General features: G+C 33.0%; 1 protein-coding gene across 7 annotated transcripts in view; it reads right to left on the reverse strand.

The window, feature by feature from the left end:
• FAM204A (family with sequence similarity 204 member A) overlaps nucleotides 1-21,046 on the reverse strand; it is a 35,198-nt gene extending 14,152 nt beyond the window's left edge. For 3 of the 7 annotated variants that reach the window (XM_087872938.1, XM_087872939.1, XM_087872940.1), the window contains exons 1-6: nucleotides 20,957-21,046; nucleotides 16,271-16,510; nucleotides 15,106-15,199; nucleotides 13,598-13,631; nucleotides 13,073-13,172; nucleotides 10,773-10,862 (exon numbers count right to left, since the gene is read on the reverse strand). In XM_087872938.1, the coding sequence (XP_087729064.1) occupies nucleotides 10,773-10,862; nucleotides 13,073-13,172; nucleotides 13,598-13,631; nucleotides 15,106-15,199; nucleotides 16,271-16,510; nucleotides 20,957-21,046 (648 nt within the window). Of the gene's footprint in view, nucleotides 1-10,772; nucleotides 10,863-13,072; nucleotides 13,173-13,597; nucleotides 13,632-15,105; nucleotides 15,200-16,270; nucleotides 16,511-16,597; nucleotides 16,689-18,088; nucleotides 18,253-20,517; nucleotides 20,882-20,956 lie in introns of those variants that run through there. The other 4 variants (XM_087872941.1, XM_087872943.1, XM_087872942.1 and 1 more) reach the window with 3 other exon arrangements.
• Between the last annotated feature and the right edge of the window lie 363 nt (nucleotides 21,047-21,409).

The raw sequence follows: 21,409 nt of genomic DNA on the forward strand, positions 1-21,409 counted from the left end.
GCACAAATTTCCTATCCATTAATTTTCACAAAGAAAAGCTAAATAGCTATCAAGAGTATCTGGTGACAATTTTTAAAATCTTCATTTTCTGTCAAACAGTTTGAAGGTATTTATTTTTTTAAAAGGCCGATTATCATACTAAAGTTGTTTTGTGTCTATGTGTGGAATAACAGGTTTCTATATAAAATATTCATACTATTCACTTTTGTTCTTTAATTAAATGAAAACAGATGTTTTCTAAAGTAAAGCGGAACCATTACTGAAGTACTTAAAGTGCTAAAGTCTTTAATTTTTATATCAGTTTGGTCTACAATTCCTGATTGTCTTTACTCAAGCTCAACATTAATGTCAAGCAAGTTACCTAGGAGACGAAAGAGATCAAAGAGACAAAACCCCCTCAAATGTCTGATTAATCAAGCCTGCAAACAGCTTATTTCTTTTAGCCTGCATGCAAGTATGAAAATGAGATTCAGGGAGCCGTACATTGTGCAGATTTGTTCATTCTTATCAGAACAAAGCCAGCGGCAGCTTATTTCATGGATCATTGGCACTGTCATCAGTGCTACACAGAACGGGTGACAGCTCCTCATTTTAAGGCTTGAACAAAATTAGCAAAAAGTCGGCACAAATTAGCCTCTCATCTTTTTAGTAATATGACATTATTCATTTACTTTTTATCCAATTTTTAATTTTTTCCTTGTCATCTATCCCTCTCTAGTGTTCCTTGAACAGCACCATAAAGCCCCTTCCTCTTTTTTTTAAAAAAAAACTATAAAACAGATGAAGTTCAAATGGTAAATAAAGTTAAGGCAGAGAGAAAATACATTATCTTATTTAGCTGCAAAAATATTTAACTTAAACTTCCAGAAAACATTATAAAATTATTGATGTTTGTTGAAAATGTTTAAAGATGAAACATTCATGAGCTGTATGGGCCATGATATCCCCTAGAAATGGTCTTCTAGAATTACCATTTATGTGCCAATCAAATTAGGACATGGAAGTATGGAAGCTAACTATTACAATAAAGTAAAAGCCATGAAACTCATTCCTTTTGGAAATTTGTGTACACAGAGCTGCCTTATTGGAAAGATGGGTGGTATATAAATTTAATAAATAATTTATATTTATTATTTAATAAATAATAGCAAATAAATAATAATCTTGGCTTATTTCCAGGAGTAAAACAATGCTATTTTGCTTAGGCTGGTCTTTAGTTGACTCATAACTTTTTAAAATTGTGGCTGACTTTATAAATATTTCCTTGTATTTTACCTTTTGGTTACCTCCTTGGGCCTTAGTGGTATCAAATTCAAAAAAAGCAACAGACAAACAGTGAAACAGCCAGGCAGTTAGAGATAAAGATTTATTTCAAAGACCTATTGTAATATACACACTCTAGGATAAGAATAATTCGATGGAACATTCAAAGCTAAATCAAAAATGTCATATAAGATCTGTTCTATAAAAGGCTAAACCCAAAGGGGTTTTAGCAGAACATCTCTATTCTAACAGGTCCTGAAGCATCCTGTGGTCTATCAAACCAAACAGCCTTTTAATACTGTATTACAGTTTCTCATCAAATATGAATCTAGTTATTTCAGATTCAGCCTTTGGCAATGATTTTCCCCTTTTATGTTATGGAATGTTATCCACTACTGATGTATATTAAATATATAAAGCAAACAAGAATCTCAGTTGATTTTGAAGAGAAAATGATAATCTCCCAATTGTTTGTTCAACTTCAAAATACTCCAATCTCTTTGTTGTGTGCTACTGCTATTTATTGTATCAAAATACATTCTACTGCTGGATATTTATATTAAAATATAAAAACACAACACTGTTCACATATTTTAGCTTTTCTTTTTATTAAAATATTTTAATGCGAATAAATTCTTCCATTCATAAAAAAATAAAAAAATTAACCATAAGCTGTTAGATGTTTTACAGTTCCCTTGTAAGAAAGGCTGCTTTTAAAAAAAGAACTGTAGTACTGTTTTCAGCAATTTCTTTATCTCTGTTCTTCTAAGTAAGAAAGCTTATTAACAAGCTTTGAACTTAAAATCACATTTACAATAATGTGCCATCAACAGTTTTATAAGCTAATTAGAAAAAAAGATTAATTAATGACTGGCTGCTAATAAAATGGCAATCATGAAGAAAGAAACCAAGGGTGCTAAGCTTCAACTACCACCAATTAAGAGCTAATTACAAACAAATTATATATGTGTTTTGCTGTGGGCTTTAATTTACTAAAATGGTTTTAATTAAAAGAGAAAACATGCTGATTAATTGAACTGCAGAAAAAATCTACAGTATAAACTGTGCTTTGTCTCTTTAATTAGACTTGTAACATTTGAATTTTTTAAAGGTTTGTTAAAAAAGATATACATAATTAAGAGGGCACATGCATACAATCATAGGTGATAACCCCTGTCATATAGTAAAGTTTAAGACAAAACACCCTGATAAAGAGAAAACGATTGGATTAAGAAGGCAGAATAATTAACAATACAGTGCAGTATTTGTCCATAATTCTTTCCACAATATAATAAATAATTTGAAAGTTATATATAGTTCTGTCATTAAAATATATGAACAGTTAAAATATTAATATACATTTTTCATGTTTTTTAACAATGACTTTTTTCTTAAAAATAATAAACTCTATATTTCTCTATATTATATAAATCGTTTCTTTCAAGCATTATTTTTACTGAAATTGTGGCATATAAATTTAAATATTTTTTCTATATTAAATTATGTGTCACAAAATTCTTCTACATAAACACTTCAGATAGAAGGTATAATGTATAGGAGTATTAGCTTTCTGTGGGCTTCTAGCTGTGAATTGCCACACTGTGCTCCATGTTAAATACTGCAACAGAATCTGATTATTGATTCTTTTAAAGTGGGAGACAGTTTAAATTTTGATAGGATATTATAAATGGCTATCAAGCATAGAAATTTATATATCAACAAGGTGAGTAAAAGTCAACAGAAAAAATGTAAAAATTATGAATTATGATAGAATACACAAATCAATTTGAATTATTTCAAACAAAAATAAAGAGCATATTCAAAAAATAATAATTGTGAAATCATTCATACCAAATGTCAGAAAGCGCTGGGCTGACGTTTAGAACAGTTTTGATAGTATTATTTGTATTTGGAGAACAACAACTAAAGTAATTTGGAATGCAATTCTATATTCATTTACTTAAGAGTAACCCCTGATATAATTTACTTCTGAGCAGACATGTGAAGAATTAACCTATCAAGTTTCTTGACAGGGAATCAAATAAGATTTTTTTTTCTTTTCAAGATACAGTATTTATTTTTTAACCAAAAGACAAAAAGCAAAAATATAGCAAACCTGCAGGTTACTTATATTTATGGCATCACACAAGCAAAATGTTTCATCTTAGAAATCTGCAAGACTGGTTTCATTTTTTATATCCCTTGACTTTTTAAAGCATCCATATAGCAGCAACTAATAATTGGGGTGTATAAGGCTTGATTGGGTTATCTGGTTTAAGGAAGCCTCAATCATACCACTCCACCGAAGGAGATTCACAAACTAAAATGGGTAGCTGCTTTAAAGGAACAAACTGAACTGACTGGCTCTAAAGCTTTTCAGAGATTCCACAGCTTTTTCTGCTGCTTTCAGAATTTTTGCAAACAACACGGAATATTACAACCTCAGTTCCATATCTTGGGGGGATGTTTGAGTGTTGTGATAGGCTCTCTATCATTATTATGAGCAACCAGCAAATAAGATTTACCACTGCATTAAACTCTAGGGTTATTAGAGCTCTTTTGGAGCTAGCAAGGCTAACATACTTTGGGCTTCATTCACTTTTTCACTTCTCAGCTTCTTTAATGTGGCTAGCCATAAGCCCTCTCTTTTGCTAATGGAATGTTACATTTGCATGCTGTTCCTGCAAATACAATTAAGGCCTTAATTCAGTTTTCAGCATTCTAAATATTGGCTCAGGCTGATCTTACTTTTAAATTCTATATGATGGGGCAGATACAAGTCTTGATAATGAATGAATGGTCACCAGATTAACATGGCTCAAATTTACTGCTTTAAAAGTAAAAATGAGATAGCAAGACTACAGATATACTTTCTCTGTTTTATGTCATCCTACTTCTGCTGTTTCTCCCAATATAAATACTAGCCAGCAAGCCACAACTCGGGCACAGTCAATCACAGATGGTGATGAGGTCATTTCCATGAAAGCCAAACTTGCTAACAAGATACACAAACCCTCCTTACTCCCCAAGAAATTCAGTGATCACCTTCCTGGAAGAGGCCCAGCTTTGCCAATGTGCCCTGCCCAGCTTGGAACAAGGCCAAGGCCAGTAAAAGTGGATCATTCCCAGGAGGGACCATCTTTTCAACTAGTTAAGACAGCACTTCTGGCAGAGCTTGCCATTCATCTATGCCACATTTTCCACTACTTCAGAAAATCCTATAATCAGATTAATTATATGCCATGCAAAAAAGGCAAATAAAATATGTGTCATGACTGAACTGAGATAAATAAGAGCAAGTAATCACCATCAATAGAAATGGTAAAAAGCTCTAGTGACAAAAAGGTTCTTACAAAACAAAATGTCCACTGATTTAAGATCAAATTGTTCAATTGGACAAATGTGCCACCCTTATCAACAACAGGTGAGAAAATAGTGAAAACTGAAGTAATCAAGATGCCCTATGAAAATAATATCAAGAGTTTGGATGAAAAAGATTGCTACAAATACCTTCAGGTTGAGAACATCAAGCACACTGAAGTCAAGAAGGTTAGTAATGAAAATGGGCGTAGCATGTAGCAAAAACACCAGATAGTTGAAGAAGAAAAAAAGGGCATTGGAAGAATATTTGAAGAAGATAACTGAAGCTAGTATATCATGAAGGCTTACCGAATACCAGAGACGAAAATGGCCTAAAAGAAAGACCAGATAAAGAATAGAGAAGAGACATGGCAAAGGAAAATATTACAGGGCCACTGAATTTTTTTAAAAAAAAACTGCATGTAAATCAGATAACAACAAGCTCTGGCAATGGCTAAGAGCAGGAAAGTTGAAGCAAAAAACAGTGAGGCTAATTCTGGCTGCATAAGAGCAAGCCTTAAGAACAAATGCATACAAAGCCAGAATGGAGAAGACATCAATAGTCAATAAATACCATTTCTGCAAAGAAGCTGAAGAAACAGTGGACCAACCGATTAGCTGCTGTGAGACAATTGCACACTTATTACAAGCAGCAGCATAACAAAGTAATAATAGTGATGCATAAAATACTACTTGTCCCCAAGCAAGAAATAACAAACTTTATAAAAAGGAAGTTGTTGTTATTGTTATTTATAACAATGTGACATTACATCTGCCAGTTCTTTAACTGGTGTTGATTTTCAGATACATCAAGTTCTTCTCAACAACCTAGGATCGTGATGGCGAACCTTTTCCGGACTGAGTGCCCAAAGCATTTGAGTGTGCACGCAAATGTACACGCACCTAAAGCCCCAAAATGCAATGTGCACATGGCCCCGCACATGTCCCACCCCCCCACGCATGTGCAGAAGAGACCCCATGACCAGCTGGCTGGCAGGACGCGCACACGTATGCATGGCAGAGCTGAACTGGGGTGACGGCTTGTGTGCCCACAGAGAGGGTACTGCGTGCCACCTGTGGCATGTGTGCCATAGGTTCATCATCATGGATCTAGGATGTGTAATGTACTAGTGGATATATGTGCAGATCTCAATAATGTGGTATTTTGTAATTGACAGATGGATATTTTGTCAATGTGCTGATCTTCTGAGTGCTGTCAAAGATCTTTTAGTATGATACCCAGTCTTCTGATAACCACTGGGATCACCAGAGATTTGATTTTTATCCTGCCTGTATTATTTTATTACTCTAGTTATTATAAGTAATTCAAGGTTACAAATATTTGGAATACTCCTTCCTACTTCTATTTTACCCACAACAACAAACCTTAAGGTGGACTGGGCTACAGAAAGGTGACCTGCCCAAAGTCATCCAGCTGGTTTTCATAGTTAATGCATGACTAGCTTTCTAGGACATCACTTTAACAACACACCAAAGACCATAATCTTATTATTATGGTTAGCAGCACAGTCAAGCAGGTATTTAGATTGAATATGACATTTTATCTACCATGGAGTCCTTCTCAAAAATCTGTGACAAGCAGATGTTGTTTGATGGTGTTAAAAATACTGTCCCAAGATCTAGGTTGTTCCATATAAAGCTGCCTTTTGCAATGGGCAACAGGCTGAAGTGATTCTGTCAATACCAATGATATTCAAATGGTGCTCCAGAGCTTTTGGGATTGTACACAAAGTACCTATTACTATTATCTTTGTTTTCTTTTGCCATAATTCTAATTTTTGTCTTTTATTCTACTATAGCTTGGTACTGCAATGTCCTCTTTATGGACTTTTTATTTTTCTTATTGAAAATTGTTAAATTTGAGGTATTATGTGGCAAGTCTGTTTGAATTCTAAAGTTCCAGAATACTTGCGCTTCTTCATTTTTTATTACTTCTATTATTCCCATCAGTTCTGGCTTGTGGGCAGATAGTATTTCTTTAAAATATTAATAACAGATCACTATTTCTTTGTATTCATTCTTTGTATCATTGTGGCGGGTACACAACTTTTTTTCCAGTAGTCCACCGCTGCTGGTCCTTGTTCGACAACCAACAGTCCTGAATCCTGTAGTTCATTTGTCCCCCGATATCCAGGAACACCCAGCAAAGTCCTTATTGACCCAACTGACAACTGATCTGGTATAAATTACTTCTCACCATATTGCTTATGGGAGAAACACTCTTTGTTTGGCTCCTCTAATGAGACCTGTCCAATATAACTGAATCTCTAGCTCTCATCTTCCTCAGAATACAAATGCCCCACAACCATCTAAAATACTGCCTACTGAAGGTTAATATTCACAATAATGTGAAGTCACAGCTGCTTGTTTAATTGATGTTGGCTTTCAGATGTTTCAAATTCTTTCCAAGAATCTAGGATGCCATAATATATTGGTGCATTATACGAGCAGATCCAAGCAATGTAGCATCTTGCAATTGATAGATGGAAATTTTGTCAATGGGTAGATTTTCTAAGATTTATGGGTATGGCACCCAGTGTGCTGATAACCACTGGGACTATCATGGCCATTTTAACATCATAGTCATTTAATTTCAATTTTCAGATCTTGATATCTTGATACCAATTTTATTTATTTATTTATTTATTGGTTCGATTTATATGCTGCCCTTTTCCGGAGACTCAGGGTGGCTTACAATGCATTAAGCAATAGCCTTCATACTTCTTGTATATACCTGCTTGGTAGGGCTTTCACCCTCCCCCCCAAGCGGTGTTCTTTTTTATACAAAGTCAGCTTATTGCCCCCACAAACCAGGTCCTCATTTTACCTACCTCGAAAGGATGGAAGGCTGAGTCAACCTTGAACCTGGTGAGATTTGAACTTGCAGTAATTGCAGGCAGCTGGGGTTACTTAACGGTGCTTTAGTCTGCTGCGCCACCAAGGCTCTGTATTTTTAGATCTTTTCCCAAATCTTTGTCTTCTATTCTACTATCCCCTGGAATTGTCAACACAATTTTGAACCATACCTATATCTGATATGTTATGACATTACTTGAAGGGATTAAATATTAACATTATTAAAAGGGAAGGAATATAATGTTTGTCTATTTGATCAAAGTTAAACCAGACATTATTACTTCTTTTGTTGACCAGGCTTAATGACAAGGTTTTAAGAATACACTTATTGATAACAGATGGGATATGAAATAAAGTGATTGTTTCCTATATTTTAAAAGAAAATGTTGTTTAAATTGTTTATACTAGTTGAAATGAGAAGGAAGTTCCTTCTTTATTTATTTTTTGTTACAGTCCTTTTTTTTCTTTTCTTTACTCTTTCATTTTCTTTTTTGCACTTTTTACTTTTTCTGTCTACTTTATTTTTTGTAGTTTGTATTAGCTTTTTTCTCTATATTGTAGTATGTAATAAAATTTGGAAAAAAGAATATATTAAAAGCACTACTGACCATGAAGACAGGTAAACCAGCAAACATTGTTATACAGTAGGTTCCCCAAAAGCTTTTGAAGAAGATATTCATCGAATAGTTAACCATTACAGTATCTCAAAATCTTACAAAGATACACAGAAAATGAAAATATCAACAAATCTGATATTTATCTCACTATTTTGTAAGCATTATTGGTTGGCAATTCACAGAAATATAACAAAATGTACCAGCCATATAATAGTAATTTAGTGGAAAAACATGTTTTTCCACAGAATATCGTAAACTAGTCTATTAATATTCACTTTAGGAAGAAATTAAATAAAATATTCTCATAATTCCTGACACCTCAAAGAAAAGTGCACACTTGTTAAAAAAAAAAAGCACCCCAAACTGTTCTGAATATTCATTTCTATATCCTAGCAATACTATTATCAAAATAACAATAACAGTCCAAAAAGGATTGTCAGGTGTATTAAAATGTAACTGCATCGAGTGCACCATAGTAAAATAAAGTTACTCATGTTTCAATCTGCTGTTTCTATTGGATTATGTATATTATTTACAATTTCTTCAATTCCCAGGCAACCTGATTCCATAAAAATTGGTTCTCACTGTGACATAATGATAGTACACTGACAGCTGTATTTTGGCATTGCTTAGCTCTTCAGGGCATGTTTCATAGCTTCTCTTAGCCATTTCTTTATTTTTGGCCTCATTTCCCCTTTAAATACTCATGCTGCTCTATCTGTTTCACAGGCTTATAAATGTTATACATCAAAATTAGTTTCACTTATTACGGAAGGAAACATTTTAAAGCATCCTGGAATCCATGCCTCAAAGCAAAGGCTTTATCAGCAGGTTCCCGTTACTGCTTTTTGAGAATGGAAAATATCAGTGATCAAAACTGTACCTGATCTCTACAGAATACTTACCCCCTAAACATTCATTCATCAAATTCAAAAGAAAACAACTATACCAAGAAATTTATATATTTATTTTAAGTGGAAAATACATAAAAGCATTAGTGATACTTAGTAACTTGTAGTCAACCTTTATTTTTTTAGGTTGGAATTTGGTCACCTAAAGAATATGAAATAAAAAAAGAATAGAAATCTGCAAACAATCTTACCAAATATTCAGGCCACTGATTACATTTCTGGGAATTCGGAATTTCAAAGATAGTAAGGAAACATTCTTTTTAAATGACTGAATCTCAAATAGGAGATTGACAACCTTGTTTAGAATTATCAATAGAGAACAATTAATAACTGTACTTGCTGTCTATTCATCCCACCCATAAAAGAAAATAATAAATGTGTCTCAAATGTTAATTATACAAAAAGTTAATTATACAAAAATAAGGGCTGTTATTCCCCAGTTAACAAAAGCAATTTGGGCTAGAATTGCCATCAGTAAATGAAACAATCATAAAGGACGATGTCATGTTACCCTTTCATTTAGTGATGGCAATACTAGTAGTCCCGGAAGCTATTATTATGCGAGGACCCCATACAACTCAAAACATCTCAGCTTCCCCATTGACTTTACTTGTGGAACACTGACAGGAAATTTGAAAATTGCAACCATGTGACAATAGGGATGCTGCATTGGCCCGAATGCTAAGGACCAGTCATAACTACCATTCATTCACCTATTGCTGTCATAAGTTTCAATAGTTGACTACTGAATGAATAGTCATTAATAGAGGACCACCTGCATTATACTTTATAGTAATATTGATAATTAATTAGAAAAAAGGCTGGAAATAAACAATATCAAACCTTCCCTCTTAGTTGCCAAGTTCATAATAAAATAATATATTTATTATATTCCCAAATAATACCTTTGATTGTTTTTCTCTCATTAAACCTGCTATCCTTCTAAATCAGGTCAAACATATAATTCTTCACCTCTTCAATCCAATTAAATAATCATAGCTCGATGAATAATAGCACAGATTATTGATGTATTCTTTTACTTTGTACCTTGATACTATCTTTTACTGGTTTATACAGTCTTTCAATTAAGATTGAAAAATTAGTTTAGTTAATAAACTCATGTAAAATACAGTTAATGAAAAATATAGATTTGATAACTATACATAAAATATAGTAGAGTTACCATTTAAATACAAAAACAAAATCTATTACAGTTATGGTAATTTATTTATAGGCTGTGACATCAGATTGTAAAGAGGATTTCTTAATTTAGAGTTAAATCAGGGTGGCCTCAATCTTTTGTATTATTATGGAACACTTATAAGAATCCTAAAATTATATACTAAAAACTCTTTTTTCACTTTATACTGCTCAATATATATTGCCATTTCCCAATTTTATACCAGTGGTCCCCATAATACTGAAGCATATTCAAATTTAGCAAGAAGTAGTGTCTAGAGGAGGATCAGAAGAGCAACTTGGCCATATGGCCTTTAGATATATTGGATCCAAGTATTCATTTAAAACTTGTTTCTTGTATTCTGGCACATTATTTATTTATTCCAGGCTTGTGCACCACAAATTGCAATAGAAGCAATTAAGAAATAAAATATATCCACAGGATTTCCCAAATAACTCCCGCAATTCCCAAACAATAGTAACTTAAAAACTATTCCATAAAAGAATTGCAAATTGTCTAATAATATTTATTACCATATTGAAAGAAAGCAAAATTGTAACTTACCTCTCGAGTAGCTAATCTATCACTTAATTCCTCAGCTTGAGCAATATTACCTTCAGCTACACATTTGTCTATACTGATTTCAAGGCCAGACTAGAAAACATACCAAAAAGAGAGAGAAAAATGAATGGTCCTCCTAGAATTTTAACTGAACATTATAAAAATGTATTTAAAAAATCTTATCAATTCCAAAATAATATGAACTTCACACCTGTAACTTTCATATATAGCAAATCACATGCAAAAGATTAAGAAAGAAAGAAAGTAGATTAGGAAGCTATGACTGAGTAGGGCTCAAACTCTGCTAACTTCCAAGACAAATCCATATAGTTTTGTTATCAAAAGAAGCCCCTGAGTAGCTTGCAATTAGGATATTCTTTTTGGGATATTCTTACCAACTTTAAAGCTTACTGAGTAGTCCTGGAATGTTTTCCATCCAAGTTGGAAGCAGATCTGACTGTAAGTGGGTTTTAATTTCTAATTTGAATAGCCTGCCCTATTGATAGCTACAGAACTGTTGTATAAGAACAAACTTTTGTATTATTTTCATTTTACTTTTTGAATAAATTCAGCATTTAAAAATGTCAACTAGTTTAAACTTATCTTAATATTTCATTTCAATGTCTGATTCATCAATTCTTTTCCTGAAGAAAATATGGTATATTTGCATCAACTGCATGAAAAATAGTAATTTCTATTGTAACTTTGCAATCTTAGTTTTTATATTCATCAAGGAAGTGGATTTCCAAAATGCCACCTCTCATTTATCCTGTAAATTGTCAGATGTAGGTAAAGGATAAACTTTTAATTTCTAAAATCAAACATTAAGAATAAGCTTAAAAAATCAGCAGCAAATCCTAATTATTTTAAGATTTTACAAGTGAATAGATGGTCCTTGAGCGATAACTGCAACAGGGACCAGAATTTCCCTTTCTAAGCAAAGTGGTTGTTAAGTGAGTTGTACTGAATTTTATGGCCTTTTTTGCCATGGATGTTAAGCAAGTCACTGTAGTTATTAAATGAATCACATGGTCATCAAACAAATCTGGTTTTGTCCATTGACTTTGCTTGTCGGAAGCCAGCAGGGAAGGTTGCAAATGATGATCACATGTCCCAGGAATACTGAAACTGTTGTAAATATATGCCAATTTCCAAGTCCCTGAATTGTGACCATGTGTTTGTGAGGAATACTTGTAAACCACTTTTTTTCAGTGCAGTTGTAACTCTGAATCATCGTTAAAGAAACATAAATGCAAATCAAGGACCTTAACAGAATGTCAGATTTTTATCTCTAAAACTCTAGTTTATCTTTACTGAATTTGTAGCATAGATGAATAACTGGCAAAAAAGAATAGAACACTGAATTTAAGTTTATTAGAAGAATAATTATGTTTATGTAACCAATATGACCCATACTATATTAAGAAGTGGTACCTGATTAATCTTGTCTTTCTTTTTCCTTAATCATTCTTATGTCATTCTAAAATCATTCTTTTACTTGTATCTTTTTTAAATGAGCTTGAAAGTGGGGTTTTTTCTTTTTTTCTTACTGATCCATAAAATGACAGTTTTTCCAATTTATGTGTGAAAGTGAAAGTTTTAAATGAATATATACATTTTATACTGACATCTATCACTGACCATGGAACACCAGAAGATTGTATACTCATTCTTAGTCCAAAACAAGAGCACAAGATCAACCTGGATAAGGACTTTATTTCCCCCATTCTTGCTTTACTTTGGCCACAGCAATCAGCATGAGTAATTGATGGCTGCTAAGTTACATGGATTCTGTGTGTAGGCATGCATATGTATAACATTCCACCTTACCTCATTTACACATTGCTATTTTTAAATTTGTCTTATAAATTGGGGTGTTTTAAATTTGTTTTGGGCCAAAGTATTTAATGTATTTTATATGGTTTTTAACGTTTGTACTATGTGTATTTTATCTTTTGCCTGTTCACCGCCCTGAGTCCTTCGGGAGTAGGGTGGTATATAAATTTAATAAATAGTAATAGTAATAGTAATAGTAATAGTAATAGTAATAATAATAATAATAATAATAATAATAATAATAATTTTTTAATTCTTAATGCCTAATGTTTTACTATATATTTAACCTTATATTTGTTATTTCTGATACTGTAAGTTGCCCAAGGTCTCGATAGTGAGATGGGCAACATATATAATTAATAAATAATAAATATATATTCATTGCACTCATATGTAATTGCAGTGAAATGAAATGCAAATGAAATGCAAGCCTAAAATCAATTTTTTTAAAAAAATCTAGCAATCACCTTTTGAGTAGTTTCCTTGCTTTCCAGTGGTTTAAACCTATCATTGATTCCAAAATATTGAGTGAGCTCTTTGAAGTGTCTTTCTTTTACAGACTCTTGGCTACAAAGAAAGAAAAAAAGAAAATAGTTGGACTAGATCCCATCACAAGAAAATAGTCACATATATAAATATGTAACATATTTTATAATATGAAACATTGGAATTAATAATTTTATTGTTGGCTTATGTAAAGAATTAGTATATATTTTACAGAAACTGTATATTCTTCTATTTTGTGATGTAATACAATTCAATTTTATTTACATTTGTATATTTGATATAAAAGAATATACCTATTTTATGAAAACAAAAGCATATCTATTATGCAGATGGGCAGAAGTAATATTTTTTTCAAGTAATCAAGTGATCTTGAAAGGATCTGTACAAAAATCCATTGTTTAATCACTCAAAGAGAATGAAGAGGAGCTGAACATTTTGACTATGTAAAAATAAATTTTAAATAATCATGTCATATTTTGAAATACCTTTCAGTTATTTCTTCACGGCTTTTCATTTTACCTAAAAAAAATCAAATTCTAAAATTTAGTATGAAAAATTCCTCATGAACGAATACAAATGTTTTAGGACTAAATTCTGATGCAGTAATAAACATAATGAAATCAGTGATGTTTGTGATATAATTAACAGTGAAAAACCAAATTTAAAATTAAATCCCAGCTTAGACAGAGTCTACTTCCACAGCACTAAACACAAATATTTACTGATACCTAAGTTTAGAGGGAATTAAAGCTTATATGATCTGAAGAATAGTATGTTATGCTGTATGTGGTTTTTAAGCTAGTGGTGGAAGGACTACTTTTAGCTACAATAGAAATCTGACAAATACAGTATTTCTCACATGGCTGAAGAGACAAGACAATGATGGAATGATACAACCAGAGGTAGGTTTTGTTTCATTTTGAAGGTTGGGACTGATGGCAGAATCAGTTTCATTATACATTGCCTTTGCATCTATAGCCAAATAATTTGTAGAAAAATTATTCCTGGTGCTTTCGTTAATAAATTTGCAAAATTTATTAAATAAATAAAAGACACAGTCAAAAGAGTACCTCATAATTGGAGAAAGGTGTGTGTGAATGAGGTAAACCCTTTAAAGTTAAGGGCACTATCAGGGAACAAGTCATTAACCGCTGAAGATATATATTTTCAGTCATAATGACTTACTACAACTTTCCTGTGTAAGCAATGTGTGGGTATTACCAAAGGTAGTATTATTCCAAAACAGAATAATTACAGAAACAAATCAGCTTAATAAGTTTCTAGTACAAAGGTTCAGATTAATTTGAATGCAATATACAATATAAATATGTGAAACTGCATAGTCCACTGTAGCCCAGAACTCCTGGGGCTGAGGAATCTAGAATCACTAGATTACCAGATTAATAGCACTGCATATAAATAAATTAAATGTTAAATCAAAAGCCACAACTGAAGAGTCCTTTTTAAAATTCTATATGTTTAACCATTAAAACACAGAAAAGAATGTCTGAAATATAATTAACAGTGAAAAAGATCAAAATTTAGAAAATCGCAGTGTAGACATTGATATTTGTTCTCTTTCAGCATACTCCATGGTAGAACATAAGATATCACCTGTAAATACCACATGCAAAATTAGATAAATGAACAAAAATGCATAAATCTATTTCATGCATGTGAATATTTTCTGTGATGAACGACTTCTCTAGCCTTATCCAAAAGAGTTTAGAAAAAGTTCTCATAAATTCCATCATGATTTGTTCTACTGCAAGTAGGCTGTGGTTTAGAAAAAATGCCAAAGCTTCTCTGAGTACCTGGAATTAGGCAAACATTAATATGGACTAGACTACAGTAAATGTTTTTTTTCTACTAGATAACAACCAAATAACATAAAATCAATAAGGTGATTATAAAATTACCTAATCCTAATACCAAATTATTTGGAAACTTTATTGTAGTGTGCCCTACATTTTAACAACTGGAAACAAACCACCTTTTTGAGAACGTTTTCTCTTTTGTCGCTTATCTCTTTGACATTTTTCTTGATTTTTCATGTCAAGGTTTTTCTTTTTCAGATTCTGAAATTTCTGTCGAAAGAGAAAATTGATTTTTTTTTTTACTTTTGTTTCATTACTGTAAGTTGGATAGCATAAAATAACAAATTATTTCAATTGATCCACAATATCAAAAAAGTACAATATTCATAACAAAACAATCAATGAAGATGATTACACTATACACTGAACATACGCAATTCAGCTCTCATATATTCAAGGATTGTCTTGATATTATTAAATGAAACTGTTCACTTTTTTATGTAAGGACGTTCTTTAGACATTGACTTTGAAACTCTAAAATAAAAGCTAAGATCCAAAAAGTTAATATAAGCAAGCATGGCCAATGGGATTCTATTTTCTCCTTTAAAAAGCATAACATCACTGAGCATTATGATTATGCAACATTTCAGAACACATGGGAATGTGAATGCAGCAGCTGTCTATAATAAATAAGACAGCCACATCTGCTTCTAGATACCATAAAACTTGCCACTTTTGAACTTCTATGTGTAATTGGTGTCTTTTACACTATCCTAAGAAGCTGAGTTTCTGAAGTTAAAGTAGCTCTTCCAAGTTCACGTGGAAGAAAAAAATGGAATGTTTAATGAATAGGAGAGATGCTACCCTGATGATATCTGAAGCATTTCTTCAAAATTGTTTTTAAAATATGCAACGCCTAACAAACAAATGTGAAATACATTTAATGAAGATAGTAAGTAATCATTCATGAGCAAGTTAAAAATTCCATAACATTACTACAGAGATACATACACAGCAATAAAAAAGAAAATCAATTTTGAAAACCTTAAAAAAGATTTTAAAAAATACTCCAGTATACTGTAAAAGCACTGAAGTGCCTACATGTTTGGTGAAAGGGAATTCATCACAACTTCTTCCAATTTTACTTTAAGACAGAAGTTTGTCAAACAATGTTATTAAAATATTTCTTCACTTTAACTGAAAAGTTTAAAAGGATTATATTTCATTCAAAACATATTTAATTTATTCTTGCCAGAAGGATTATGTCCCTAGATATCACAACAGGAATAACTAACCTAATATTTCAGTTTCAATTAAATACAGAGTTGTAAACAAACCTACATTCCACATATCTAAGGGAACTCCAGGAAGGCATGCCAGACATTCCTGTTCTTCTGCAGAAGGAAGTTGGTTTTCAGCCATATTTTTTTTCTCATGATCACAAGTCTGTTTGTCTAGGAATTTCTTTTCTTCTTGTTTTTCATTTAAGATACTCTCAGGAAGAGACACTCTTTCTTCATCATCTGAACTTATGGCAACATCAGCTTCATTCACACCAGGAGGTAGCAGACCACTCCACATCTATACAAATGAAAAGATCAAATACTGACTACCATCATGAAGGAATCTTCAGCAAAATTATTAAAAATATCTTTAGGGCATCTTTACCAGTGTAAAATGAGAGCAGGAAAATTTGATGCACTGCAGTCTTCCATTTTTATTCATCATTGGAAATTAGTTTTTTGTTCGTTATTGGAAATTGAATATGAGAATAAATTAGCCATATGAGGATTGAGAAAAATACAGGATTACAAAAATAACAGTGCTTCGTTTAAACAGCTGAAAAAGACATTAAAATTGACCTCCAATAAAAGTCCCTACAATTTATTTAAAAAAATATCAATGTGCTCAAGTAAATAGTGATATTATATAAGTATTTGTTTGTACTGTTGTTTTAGCAGTTATAACAACAAATATTTTGAATCATATTATATATTTTTTAAAAAGAAGAGGTACAAGTGCAAATCAGATGCATTTGAAATCATTGAATAAATATACAGCACATTCTCTATTAAATAAACTTGTTAAATAATCATACAGTGCAATATAAAATTTATCCAAGCTCAACCTTGTGAATAAATTATTACACTATAATAGAAAAAAAGATAAAGATACAATAAAAATAAGAAATATAAATAAGAAAAAGGCAACATGGCTTATATATTTAAAATAAAACGTAACTGAAAAGAGAAATTAATTAAATGTTAAATATTTGCTGATATTTTCAGAAGTCTTTTAACAATTCCTTGGAAGAAGACAACTAATGTCCAATTCAATAGCACTACCACTAGAAAAGCCTATCTCCTACTTCCAAAAGGAGAAAATTCTCAAGTTATGAAAAACAAAATTTTATTTTGGTCTTCAAATGTACTGTAAAGAACTTGGTATAGTACAGAAATGTTTTTATACATAAATAAGTTTTAAGGTTGGCTATTGTCTTTATATTTACCCTGTTTCCCCTAAAATAAAGACATTCCCTGATAATAAACCCAATGAGGCTTTTGAGCGCATGGCAATAAGGCCAAGCATTTATTTCAGGGTTCAAAAAAATATAACACAGGCTCTTATTTTTGGGGAAACACGGTATAAAAGTTGGCAATTGCATATTTTCCCTAGATGGATTTATGATGATTGACCAATTTTTCAAACAAAACATATACTGTAGTTGTTCTAGATGTTCCTCTTCAATTTATGTGTACCTATGTATATGTGTGGTACAAAAAATATGGATGATGACAAAAAATACAGAATGGAAAATATCATCTCAATACCTTGTATTGTTCCATGAACATAGAAAGCTATTTAAGGCTCAGCCTGTTTCAGTTATAATTGTGAATGGTATGGCACTCTCTCTGAAAAATATCTGTGGCTATCCTTGTGCAAAGCTCTAATTCTTTGGGCAGACACAGAATATGGCCAGGTAGGCCTCTATCGAGCTTAAGCAGATGTTCCAGTTGTAGTCATATCTTGAGCCCAGTGACAGTAGCCAAGCCTCATCACCACCAAGCTAGACTATTTCAAAGGGTTCAACACAGCATAATCTTTGAAAACTACTCAAAAACATTTGGTGCAAAATACTGATAGAAGATGGACACCTGCCTCATGTTATACCAATAGTGCAGAAATTGCATTGGTTGCTGGTAGTTTATAGGGTTCAATGTGTTGGTTCAGACCATTAAAGCTCAACTTAGCTTGGTAACTGAGTTCCATCAGGACCATCTTCTCCAGGAAAAACCATGCTATCAACTATTCATCTCAGTTATCTGGTGAAATTGAAGGGAGTATTTTTCAGTTATGGAACTCACTTTATAAAATAGCCTCCTCTTTTTCAGGCTACACTGGCACATATTTTAACCCAAATTGTAAAATTAACAAAGACTAATTCATTCCACATGGTGTTGAATATTTAAGGTTACCTATGTTGATGGTGCTTACAGATGAGGCATTATATTGTTTTTACTGATTTTTTTTGTTTTGTTTTATGAATTATCAGTTATATTTTATTTTTATTGCCCTATTTTGTTATTATGGACCATTATGAACTGTTCAGATTGGTGCTATGTAAATCCAACAAATAAACAAATACCATACCGCACTCTCTAAAATATTTGGTGGTTTCCTTTGAATGACTTATCTCTTATTTTTACAGTAATGTTTTTCTGTTTGCTTATTTCTACATTTTGGTTTTCTTATTACTCTTTTAAAAACAAATACTCAACTCAATATTTGTTACTTATAACAGCAACATTATAAACATTTATCTCCATTTGTTACATGTTTTATTTTAGAAAACTCAAATTCTGGTAATTTTTAATTACATAAGATTATGGTGCAGTCTAGATATAGATAGATAGGTACATAGACTAGAGATCTCCAGATAAGAGGCTTGATAGTCACCTGTCAGGATCCTGCATTGAACAGGAAGAAGTACTAGATGAGCTCTAAAATCCTTTCCTACTCTGTTCCATAATACGAAACAAGACATTAATTTTATTCTTGATTTTTACTACTTCTGAATGGAATTTTTAATTGTTAGCGTTTCTCACATGTGTAGCATTACTAAGAATAAACTTAAACCCAAATGATTTCTATTAAACTTGATAAATGTATATAAAATTATGTATTGCTGAATCTTGATAGTCTCTAACTCTGAATATACTTAGAAAAGTGAAACAATACAAAACAATTATATAAAAATTTGTCCTATTATGTTTTCCTATTCACCACTTATTTGTATTATTGTTAAAGAGTCTCTGATAGGTACACAACTTGAATATACATCTATTTATGCTTCACTGAAGAAAAATCAACACTTTACCAGTTTAGAATTTCAAGATGTTTTCTAATCCTATAAATACACAGAATGCAAAAGGATAGCTACAGATTACAATAGGTGACATCAAACCACATTATCCTATGAACATTTCAGAAGCAAAGCAACACCTGAATATAAAGATGTCTACACCCCTTCACACAAGAACATTATCTTTTTTGCCTCAAATCTCATTATAAGGGCAAACCTACACAGAGGTATAAATCCAGCATTATTACACTTAGGTACAGAGCAGATGTAGGATCCTGTTTTTGGAGCAAACATGCTCATATGGAGTAAGTATAACTAAAATTTCTTTTCCTCCACCAATCAATCAATCTGCAACATTAAATTCATGGTATTACAATTTTATACGCCCATCTGAAAGGGAAATAATCAGCAACAGAGGGAGGAAAACACCTTAATGTTTTCAAAGCAGAAAAGGAAAGGTTTTATCAGCATTCCTTTTATTTCCAGACTACTCTGTCATTGACTGCAACAGGTCTTGGTCCAAAATTATAAAACAGCCATCGTCAAGCGTACATTCTTCCATTACACACTTTGTTTTTTTTATTATTTTGATTTATATGCCTGGCTAAAGATATGTATATCTTTAGCCAGGTTCTTCCTACGTAAAGCAAGGTTTTTATGCAGCCCTAGTTCAGTGAAATCACAATCCACTAGTTTCTAGGCTTTTTTCAGGCAGGCAGCAAGCACCCTGCTGCCCATTGGGAGACTAAGGAGACTACCCAATGGGCAGCAGGGTGCTTGCTGGCTGCCTGAAAAAAGCCTAGAAACTAGTGGATTGTGATTTCACTGAACTAGGGCTGCATAATAATCTTGGTTTATGTAGGAAAAACCTGGCTAAAGACAAATACACATAAAGGCCTATCTTGGCACACACACACACACACACACACACACACACACACACACACACATATATGATATAGATATATTCGTTTTGTATATTGCAGCAAACCTTATAGTGTGAAATGGTTCAGCATTTGGATTGCACCCCCTTCTAGATTTAACCTATGCAGTTTATCCCACAATGCAGGTTATCCCACCAATGCAGGTAAATCCCTCACCAATTTATCTACGCAAAATGTTATGCAGTCAGTGTGAAATGCTAAGAAGACAGTGGAAGATGATGTCTAATTCGTTCTATCTAGTTTCCTTTTACAGAACAGCAGCAGCACAACCATCGCCTCACCTAAACGCCAATTTCCCTTTTCCCCCAGACAACCGTTGGCGGCTTTTACTCGAACCTCGCCGATGGCCTTTGAATGGCTCCAACACACCGACCAATCAATAAAAGCAACGGAAAACCAGGGTGAAAAGAAAGAGGGAGGACAAAACTCGAGGACTCTCGTCACAAAGCACGCTTCAGACTTGGGAAAGGAACGCCAGCAGCCTCTAAGGCGCTTCTTTCAGAACAAGCCGTCGTCAGCCGGGCTCATCTTTTCCGTATTGCACACCCGCGTCTGCCACCGAGACGGCTTGGATACACAATCTGTGCAAAACCGCCGCTTTTGCCTTAACCAAACCGCCCAGGCAACTTACTCTCTTGGTTCCCTAAAACCATAGAGTTTCGTTTCCCCCACCTCCCCCCCCAATAAAAAAAAATCACTCAAATTCCCAGCCTGACTTACCGCCGGATCTTGTTTACATTGCCGCCATCTTGGAACTTCTCCCACAGCCGGCCTTGACGGCGCGAGCTCCGCCTCTCCGCCGACCCGCATTGGCCAGCCTTTAGGCGCGGGCGTCTCTATAGCAACCGGGCGTTCTTCGTTTTTCCCCAACCGAAAGGCTCCTATCGAAAATTTCCGAGTTTTTCTGGCGGGCGGTTCTCGGGGTTCGCGGAAGCAAAGTTGATGGGGAAATTTAGTGAAGTTAAGAAGGTTGAAACCTTTCTTTGCCTGAACTGTTTTGAAAATGGTCTCGGTATCACCCCTAACACACACACTCACATACCATACATTACATTAAAATAGCATTCTGAGAGTACCCACAAATTTAGGCTTTGCCCTAACTAAAGAAATTTTATTTATTTATTGATTGATTGATTGATTGATTGATTGATTGAATTTATATACCGCCCTACT

This window comes from Pantherophis guttatus, chromosome 6 (genome assembly GCF_059756535.1).
Source record: "Pantherophis guttatus breed Tessera chromosome 6, ASM5975653v1, whole genome shotgun sequence".
NCBI lineage: Eukaryota > Metazoa > Chordata > Lepidosauria > Squamata > Colubridae > Pantherophis > Pantherophis guttatus.